At 46.2% G+C, this 10,314-nt stretch overlaps 1 protein-coding gene across 1 annotated transcript in view; it reads left to right on the forward strand.

Moving 5' to 3' along the window:
• Window positions 1-9,862, forward strand: part of LOC118394650 (protein patched homolog 1-like) — a 35,160-nt gene extending 25,298 nt beyond the window's left edge. Inside the window, exons 13-20 of the mRNA XM_052463745.1 lie at window positions 876-1,018; window positions 1,190-1,370; window positions 1,553-1,833; window positions 3,029-3,166; window positions 3,344-3,486; window positions 6,689-7,067; window positions 7,206-7,731; window positions 7,933-9,862. Of these exons, the coding sequence (XP_052319705.1) occupies window positions 876-1,018; window positions 1,190-1,370; window positions 1,553-1,833; window positions 3,029-3,166; window positions 3,344-3,486; window positions 6,689-7,067; window positions 7,206-7,731; window positions 7,933-7,967 (1,826 nt within the window). The 3' untranslated portion in view covers window positions 7,968-9,862. The remainder of the gene's footprint in view (window positions 1-875; window positions 1,019-1,189; window positions 1,371-1,552; window positions 1,834-3,028; window positions 3,167-3,343; window positions 3,487-6,688; window positions 7,068-7,205; window positions 7,732-7,932) is intronic.
• Window positions 9,863-10,314: the final 452 nt, after the last annotated feature.

The raw sequence follows: 10,314 nt of genomic DNA on the forward strand, positions 1-10,314 counted from the left end.
CAGAAGCACCATAGTGATTCTAATGTTAGCCAGTGTGTGTTTGAAATGGAACTCCGTCTGCGGTGGGTTCTTGCCCTTGAGGTAGAGAGTTTGGTGATGTCAGGGCCTTTGGAGTGACAGGCTGGGGTTTGATGTTTATCTTTAGTCTGACAAAGGTGGAGGATGGGAGGTGGATGGGAGGTGGATGGGAGGTGAAAATTCACCACCATCCAGCAGGGCTGGAGGGCAGATGATATCGTAGGAAGGCCAAAGGTGACCTTTTTGGCCTCTTCCCTCCAGCTTAACGTTGTTGGAGGTCCTAGACTAGTCCTGAGGAAGTATTACGCTACAGGATATTAAGCTATTGAGGGTCGGCCGTGGGTAACCAGATTTGCTGTTCCAAAACATGAGGAACAGAACTCTTCAATCGATGGAGAACTGGGGAGGCATAAAAGACCAGGCTATTTCCTTTCTAGTCAGAATCTCCCTGTAATTAGAGAAAGGTTGTGTGGAACTGGTTTTCAGCTGCAGCGCCAGACTTTGTCATTTCGAAAACACGAAAGGCTTTGCTGGTTAGTTTATTCAGCCCATACACATGAGGAACAGAGCTGCTGTTTTTGGATGTGTGTGTGTGATTGTAGGAGGTTGATATTCAGAACACTCTGTAAAACGTCTTGTTTTAATTTGATGACTCATTCTAAACGTGCCAGTCTACCATCATGTTTTCACTACTCTAAAATATAACTCCTAGCGTAGTACTCAAAACATATCGGCGTAGGTTGTGGCCCCGTCAATAGTTATATGATATAATAACCATGAGAATGTAGTGGTAAAAGTAGATCCGACAGAGATGGCTAACCCTGTGCTGTCCTGTGTTCTTCTTCTCTCTCCTTTAGGACTGCAGGCTGCCTTTGATACAGACTGGGAGGCAGGCAGAATCACCTGGGATAACTACCATAACGGCACCGAGGATGGTGTTCTGGCCTACAAGCTGCTCATCCAGACCGGCTCCAAGAAGGACCCCTTCAACTACAACCAGGTGTGTACCGTTACAGTGCCATGCCCCTACTGAGTTCAATAGAACTCCGTTTCCCAGCTTTGACCTCAATGGGACTTCCTGGTTAGGTTGAATCACCCGTCAATATGTTAGAAGGTATAGTCCTGCTACCGCGAATGCTAAACCCAGTCTCTCTCTGTCTGTCTATTCCAGCTGACTTCTCGTCGTCTGATGAATGAGGAGGGTCTGATTCACCCAGAGGTCTTCTATATCTACCTGACTGTGTGGGTGAGCAATGACCCTCTGGGCTATGCTGCCTCTCAGGGTAACTTCTACCCTCAGCCTCGCGAGTGGATCCACGACAAGTATGACACCACCGGAGAGAATCTGCGCAGTAAGTAGGCGTCTCTTTAAAATCATATGAATCATTTTTAATCAAGTTGCTACCACGATCCAAGTTCATAATGGCCTAGGACATGTGTATCCTTCCTTCAATATAAAGGTATTGCTGATACTAACAACAGATTGTAAATCTGTGAGAACCTGAGTGTCTAACCTTTCCTCCATCTGTCACAGTCCCTGCCGCGGAGCCCCTGGAGTTTGCTCAGTTCCCTTTCTATCTGAACGGCCTGAGGCAGGCGTCCGACTTCATCGAGAGCATCGAGAGCGTGCGCGCCATCTGCGAGGAATTCACCCGTAAAGGTGTTCTCAACTACCCCAATGGTTACCCATTCCTGTTCTGGGAGCAGTACATCGGCTTGCGACACTGGTTCCTCCTGGCTGTCAGCGTGGTGCTAGCCTGCACCTTCCTGGTCTGTGCCATCCTCCTGCTCAACCCCTGGACCGCTGGCATCATTGTAGGTCCCCTCAGCATCCCTCCTCCTCTGTCTCCTCCTCTTCTTTCTCCTCCTCCTCCTCCTTCGAGGCCTCCCTCCCTCAGCACAGCTCAATAACCCTGCTACAGAGAGGGTGGAGGCCCCATCTCTGGGGAGGGCCCATGGCGGGTTGGCCTGGGGGGTGCGACTCACACCCCCCAGGCCTTTGTCATTCTAATCTGGCCCGGCCGGTCTTAGAAAAGGAAATGCAAAGCCTCTGCTGAAGACTTTACCTCCAGCTCTCTTTGTCAAAAATTGGGGACAGGACAGATCTGCCCAGTCGCGACCTTGGCCTGCTAAACCCATCCATCAGGCCTGGGGGGAGATGGCCTGTCAGCTCAGCGGCTGGGAAACATTTCACATAGCCTGGTCGTGAGGGGAGGGTCCCTGGGCCGCCCGCCCGGTCAGACCGCACTGAAGGGTGACTCTCGTGACCGACCGTTGGGGCTGTAGTGGCGCGGTTCAGTCAGTGTGGCACAGGTTTCAGTTGGAATTGAAATGTATTTCATTTCACTATTTAAGTAGTCAGTCCTACTGAAAGACAGACGGCACCATCTTCCAAACACGCAGGGGCGTCCTTTCAGACCTACATCACAGTCACATTGTCCCTCTTTAAGCTGGAGCTTCTATAGTTTCACTGCCTATATGTGGCCGCGCAATAAAACAGGGTTTTATCATTTCCAATTTAACCGTGACCAAATTGGGACCCCTGCAAACATCAGAGGTTCACGAGGCTAAGGATTTCCAAAGTCCTCTCTCTCTCTCTATCTTATAAAAAATAATGTTTTTCTAAAGAAGTACATTAGTGGTGAAATTGTGTCAGGAGGAATGACAAGCAGTAGAAGGGGAACGGTGAGAGTCTGACATTGTCACTCATCTCAGCAACCTTGAAAGAGGGATCAGCTAGGGAGGGAGAGTGAGACTAGGGCCTAAGTGTAATTCAATGCCGTGCAGATGACAGTGAAAACCTTCCGAATGTAGGGTCAAAAATGATGTGGGGTGAAGACCTAACTCTTACCTAATTGTATTATGGAAATAGGCACTGAGAGTTGTGGGTGCAAGACATAACTTTCTCTCTCTTCATCTCTAACACGTTTAACTACACTTCAATGGTTGTGTTTCATTGTGACTCCAGAGTTTGAGGCAGTGTCTAACCAACCCGTGTTCCTCTCCTCAGGTCTTCATCCTGGCCATGATGACGGTGGAGCTGTTTGGTATCATGGGCCTGATCGGCATCAAGCTCAGTGCCATCCCAGTGGTCATCCTCATCGCCTCTGTGGGCATCGGCGTTGAGTTCACTGTCCATATCGCACTGGTAAAAAACCTTCCTGACTCTCTTGGGCAGGGTACAAAACAAAGTCAATGAAGATAAGAAGTGTTGTCAGGGATGGAATGATGATATAGCCACTAGTTACTACTTTTTTCCCATGAGTCTGTTCTACTGGATAGCCTGACTCTAACCCTCTGTCTCTGTCCGCTCTCCTGTCCCCAGGCCTTTCTGACAGCCATAGGCAATAGGAACAGGCGTTCTGCGGTGGCCCTGGAGCACATGTTTGCTCCTGTGATTGACGGGGCCATCTCTACTCTGTTAGGGGTCCTCATGCTGGCTGGCTCCGAGTTTGACTTCATTCTGAGGTGAGTGTGAGAGACTTCACTTCTGCCAGGGCAGATTCTCCCTTTCCCCCCAGTCCATATGTTGCCTTACAGAGGAAGTGGTGGTGTTGTGTTTATGTTGCTGAGGGGTAGGCCGAGGGGGCTGATGCATGGAGACAATTGTCTGTTTCCCCCTGGGTGAGGGAGCCAGTGTGGGTGGGGGGTCAGGGGTGCATGCAGGTGGGAATGTGGACCCCCACCTGGCCCTGTCTGTCAGGCCTTTGTGCTGCTGCCTGCCTGCCTCCCCCAGCGCCCTAATGGCCCCACCCTAATAGCACAACAAATGGAGAAAACATCAAGGGTGTGGAACAGCTGCTTGTAAACATGTAAATGTTTGACTACCCACTGGGTGGTGGTGACTCGCACACATGCATACACCACACATACGAGCACACACACACGCATGTAAACACACATACTATTTTCATACGGAATCTGTGAACATGCCAATCATCCGGTTGAAAGCTTTTGTGCCCAAATAGGGCACCACAATAAAAAAAAAAGGGTTTGAACTGGTCAGTTGTACCCCTACCAGAAGTCACCACCACAACCCTCACTCCCAACCAAGACCTCTGGCTTCTGTTGGATGGTAATTTTTTCTCTGCCAAAATGCATCAGTGGAAAAAAGCAAATAGCAATGTTTTCAGCTGAATCTGGCCTCAGCTGAAACTGAACCACAGCCTTGAGAACAGCCTCAAACAGGCCCATGACATAAAAAAATCACTAACTGAGAAAGCAGGGCAGCATATTGAAAATATTAATACGCTCAGGGTGGCTTTTTGGCAGAAACACTCCAAGCTTTCTCTAAGTGTTTGAGTCAAGCATGGTGGTACTGGGAAGGTTTGTTTTCCCACCAAAAATGGAGAGAAGGAAAAAGAGATGAGAGAAGGACAAGAACAACAGGGTGGGGAAGAAAGAGGAATGAGGAATAGAGAGTTGTGAGGAGGAGGGTGCCTGGTTCTAGGATAGTGGTGGAGCTTGGATGCTTGGTTGGAGAACTAAGTGTTGTGGTGGTGGTGGGCTTGCAGGCAGCACGAGGAGGGCATTCACACTAGGAGGTCCTGTTTAGATGTAGCAGAGGAGAGCAGAGCCGTCCCTCAAGCTGGGGAGTAGCATAAATACATTGCTGTAAACATCTCCTGGCGGTGGTACCGTGGATAAACACCCCAGCGAGCTCAGCAGCCCCTCTCCAAAGGAGCCACCCTTTCCAACCCCTGACTCCGAATGGAAAAGATTACAGTTTATATAAACAACAGAATTCCTAACACTAGGTCTTCTCTGGAGGTCTAGCCCAACCAGGCCCGTGGATAGTTTAGGTACTCTCTCTCTTTTTTCTCTTTTTTTACCCCTTAAATAAATCAAGCTCCACTTTCGGAATGTTGACTTAGTAAAATAAACAAGTAACTTTTTTTCTTGCCTTTTCCCAGATGCAGGATAGTTATTATAGTGAGTGGTTGTATCTAACGAGTATCTAACGAGTTGAGTTGGACGGTAACTAGAGATGAACCGAGATGGTGGTTTCTGTTTCATCTGGTTTTCTACTCTTCCTTAGGGTATGTGTGTTTTCATTTGATACTACTTTCAGGGGCATGAGAAGTGACCAGTCACGTGTGTGTCTTTTTGAAGTAGGTCATGGTTGAGAAGACTGAACTGAAATGTTTGGTGAAGTATTTGGTCATAACAAGTTAAGTTGAGGGATAGATTCTCAGAGTAAAACGGAGAGGCCTCCATTTGCCTTGTTAAAGAGACAGACGTAGGGATAGTAGAACAGTAAATGGGAGGGTGCACAAGGTGAAATAAAGGCAAGTGCTATACCAAACTTAAAGAATGACCTTCCCTTCTGAGGTGTGACACGAACGAAGCCGATGTGGTAGAGTCGGGGCAGGGATGAACGAAAGTTCCAGAATGCTATTATCCTTGTCCTTGTTTTTCATAATCCACTCTCTTTTTCTTACCTCTAAGTCTGGACCGCAGTTAAAAGAGCTGAGCTCTCTGTTTTCTGTTAGTGTTGAAGTGGAGTGCTCTCTAATTTTCTCATGCGCTCTTTCTTGTGGCAACCTCAGCCCTCCCTCAGAGCACAGAGAGGCTCACAGAAACCCAGGCAACCTCACAGCTCTGTGGCCCATTATAGAGTACCATTCACCACGCAACCATTTAGGGCAGAGCTAGGAACCACAACAGCTCCATACAATTCCAAGAGAGACAAAGACGAGGCTCTCAACAGCATTGGGAGCATCAAAGGCTGTTTTAGTTGGAGCATGTTGAGAATCTGATTTACCCCCTGCCCTTAACACACAAACACCATTTTTTTCCAGAGCAGCTTCCCATCCACTCTGGTTCTCTTCAGATACCAGACTGAGTATATGGTTTCCTCTCTGTTCTCATTACAAAGAGACACGGACTCTACTATCATGTGTGGCCCACTCCACACACTAATCAGCAGTGACGTTGAATACAAAACAGGATAGGAGGAATAGCAGCTCTGGGACACATCCAAACAGCAGGCCTTGTCTATCTCTCTCATGTAGTGTCTATGAGGTGTAATGTGATTTGGCTGACGTAGGCAGGCGGCTCGGCAGGCAGGCAGGAAGAGCAGGCAGGCTCCACTGGCCAGCCCAGTATAAACATAGAGGTGCCTTGCCCTCGCCACACTGAAATTGGAGCTCAATGACTTTGGATATTAAGTTGTTAAAGGGAAAATTACATTAGCAGCAGCGGCAGCAGCAGCTCGGAGGCCAGGAGGGGCACGTTTCTTTTCCCCAGCCTGCAGTCAGACAGGGGAGGGAGGGCCCTGGCATTTCTGACGTGTAGGATCTGCTGGCTAATGTAAACACATATTTTCAGGAAGTGGCAGTACTGTAGATAGATGAGGGCTCCCAAAGGGAGAAGATCGAGCCCAGGAATTTTCTTCCAACTTGTCAAGTTGCCAGTAGTAAAGAGGGACGGACAGAAGGAGAGAGGAAATCGAGGGGAAGGGGGGGAAAGGGAATGAAAAATAATGAGGAAAGTAGAGGCAAACATAGGGCTTGAGGGAGGTGGTCTGATTCTATCTACCCCCAGCTCTGCAATGTCCTCCCATCCAGTGTGTCCTCATGTCACCTGTTTACTAATGTGCCTGAGTGCTGGTGGCGCTGAGAAGGAGCCTTGGTGACTGAATGTTCTTTCTGTGTTGGTTGTGTTCCAGGTACTTCTTTGCGGTGCTGGCTATTCTGACCGTACTGGGGATCCTGAATGGACTGGTGCTGCTGCCCGTGCTGCTCTCCCTCATGGGCCCACCCCCGGAGGTCACTCCGGCTGACAACGGCAGCCGCCTGCCCACCCCATCGCCGGAGCCCCTCCCCCCTCCCATGACCCATCACGGCTACTACGGAGGACACGGTCCACAGGGCCCACGACAACAGGCCTTCTCAGAGTCGTCGGACTCTGAGTACTACTCGGAAACGACTACCACATCAGGAATTGGGGAGGAGTATAAGTACTGTGACCGCAGTCCTTACATCACCTCTCCTACCTCTCATATACTACTGGAGGACAGCAAGAACCCCAGCTTCCCCAAACTCACGGTACGATAGTGCCACTGTATAGTTGCTACTTCATACATGATACTGCCCAAAAACAGTATGATATGTGAATTGCATTGTTATTAACAATGAAAATCATGATTGTAACCTATCATGCATATTATTGTTCTGCTCTTCCAGGTGGTGAAACCGTTCAGAGAGGGCCCGACCGTAACCGCTCAGAAAGATCTCTTAAATGAGTCTTCTCTGAATGCGGTGACTTCGGTCAGCTCTCAACTCACGCAGTGGGATAACAAACATGATTACAAATCTGACCAGGGACCCAGGAGGCAACATTTACCCAGTGATAGGACCCAGGGTCCTGAGAGGACTAATCACTGTGGTCCCAGGTCTCAGACCAACAGAGGGCCTCATCAGAACAGGACTAAGATGCCGGTCTATAATGGCGGTACCGTGCCCAGTAGTGCTGTTACTACTATGGTTACGGCCACAGCCTCTGTGACTGTGGCTGTGCACCCCAGCTTGCCGGGGGCCTACCATGGGTACATGCACGAGGGCTACGTGGACAGTGAATCAGACTGTTTTGAGGACACTAAGAGGACTTCACAATCTTGTGGGAAAGCTACCCAATCTTCCAAGCGTGAATCCTTGGAGGTTGAAGACCTGGAATCTGTGCAGAACCAGCATCAGGTGAACCAGGCACAAGGTGAGTCTCACGCTGAAGCTAAAACACCATTTTACATACTTGGACTTTTCATTTTATGGTAGATCAACATTAGGCTATATGAGCACATTTTTACATTAACATTCTGTTCATAAGCTGTCTGTGTATGTCTCTGTGTGTGCAGTTATGACTGATGTTCAACAATGGTTCTCACTGTCCTCTTTCTTCCTTCTTGTGTTCCAGTTGGCCCACGGATCCAGGCAGCCAAAGATTACTAGACACCCTGCTACCCCACCCTGCCCCCTATGTCTGGAATCCATCTCTGGCTGGCTGCCTCTCACTTGGGAGCTCCCGATACCCAGCCCTTTCACTTTCAACTGTACATAGACACAGACAAGGATTTATTTTTAAAGATATTAAAAAAGGTCGTTTTAAGAATATATAAATTTATGAATATATATTTTAATACTAAATAGAGGGAAACAACTATTTAAAAGAGTACTGTATAACTTGGATATTCTCTTGTGTAAAACTTGGATGTATAGCATGATTTGGGGGGTTTTCCTCCCTCTGTATAGATAAAGAAGATGTGCTATATGTATAAAAAAAAAGTTCAGAAAAGTGAGACGTTAAGATATTAGGTTATTGTGTTTGTTTTTTTGCTGCTACACTTCAAAAAATGGAAATGGTTTGCAGTACCCCCCTCCCCCGATCTAAGTTGAGAAATCATTTATAGATGTTCTTACGCTGAGGGTGGAGGGCGTCTTATTGATTAAGCTCTGCAACACATGATGATCTATTCTGATTCTCCATCGTTGGTTATGATTGCACTGTACAAATACAAACAAGCTCAGCAAATCCTCTTTTCCTTCTAACAATAACCATTGTGCCTTCACAACACCTTCCCTCTTGAAATGCAGAAGCGCAGTATATATTCAAAGTGAGACATAAATATGATATATGTGGTGTTTGTTTGAGAGCATCAATTTCACCGTTTTTATTTTGCGCTTAGAATCCCCAGATATGGACTTCATTTACTAATGTGACATGATGTACAGACAAACAAGAGAATCTCCCACTTTGGCTTCTACCATTATACATGGGCTGTTCATCCAGAACAATGCCTGTGTTCAGACAGCACATTCATATATTACCATGTATTTGTCCATTTCAATTAACCTGTAGCTCTGTAAGTCTGTGTGCAGTCAGCAACTTGACTTGTGTCACTTTGGGTTGACGTTTCTTGAGCGTCATTCATTGTGTCCCAGCTCACTGGCATGTTGCATTCTGTTTATTGTCAAGTTGATATTTTGCAGTCGACATGTTTTATTACTTGAAGGAGCTGTTAAGGGTTTCATTTCTTTCCTGAGTTTATCTAAGCTGTACATTGGGTAAGGTCAACTTTGTCACCCCCCTTGTCCTCCAACTTAACTGGGGTCTAGGGGGTAATGTTTGACAAATGCTGGTTGTTTCCCCAATCTTATTCTGAAAGGGAATTTAAATCAAATGCAAAGGGAAAAATATATATATTTGACATTTTTTGGGCTGCTTTAGGGTTGTGGTAGACATTATTTCAACCTTGTGCAATTGTTGACTAGGTAGTGCATTTTGAACAGGACAAGTACTCCAAGACCCACTTCCTGTGTCATGGAGGAAGTCTGTGCAGTCACATGCTCTTCCCCTGTCTCTCTCGCTCTCTCTCTCGTTTGTGTAGGCCTCATGCAAGCCAGCATTTCAGTGATTTTCTTGTTATTTCATTTTTACCTTTGTGTTATGATCAAAGTTGGTCGTTCATTTGGTCACATCACTGCCAATTTAAATGCAGGGAAATGTAATAGATTTAAGTGTCAGCTTGGGTTTCTTTTGTACATAGAGTTATGAAAGAAAAATAAAGTAGCTACTGTGCATTCTGGAAGTAAACAACAACAATTATATGTTTCAAGTACAACCGACATTCATTCACTGCTTCAATACAGAAATACATGAGGGTGTAAGTTATAGGAGTGCTAGGGTAGGGGTTGGGGGTTCTGCATAGAGTTGTAGTTTTATTTCAAATGTATGACATGCCATATAAATTATTTATATACAAATTTTATTTTTGTAGTTTGTACAGATGTTAGTCACTAGACTGAAGTTCTATTTTTAAAGAGTAAATATATATTATATATAATTATATCTATTGTTGCAGAGTTGTTTTTGTTTGTTTGCTTTTATTTTTGGGAGGGGGGGGGTGGGGTTGTCCACAATGAGTAGAGGGGGTTTCAGACAGACCCTATGTTTTGTTTTTGTTTTTTGGAGAGAAGGGTTCACTTGAAAATGAAGGAGAGGTGTGGCAGACACTGTCCACCATATTTAGTTTCCTCACCTTTCCTTCTTCATGTAATGAATTGAAGTGTTATTACTCTTTTTGTCGATGTCTAAAACACTGTGACTTTCCGAAAACTATGCTCAAGAAAACCCTTGTGTGACCATTATTTTCCCTCACCTTCTATAGGAATTGAACTAACAAAATAAATTCAAATGAAAAAAATAAAATAATCCTCTGTTTCCATGAGTCTTTTCTAAATGAACTCGGTGTGTTCTTTTCTGTTATCATCTATTAACACAGTCAACAGCTTTATCACC

This window comes from Oncorhynchus keta, chromosome 15 (assembly GCF_023373465.1).
Source record: "Oncorhynchus keta strain PuntledgeMale-10-30-2019 chromosome 15, Oket_V2, whole genome shotgun sequence".
NCBI classification, from domain to species: domain Eukaryota; kingdom Metazoa; phylum Chordata; class Actinopteri; order Salmoniformes; family Salmonidae; genus Oncorhynchus; species Oncorhynchus keta.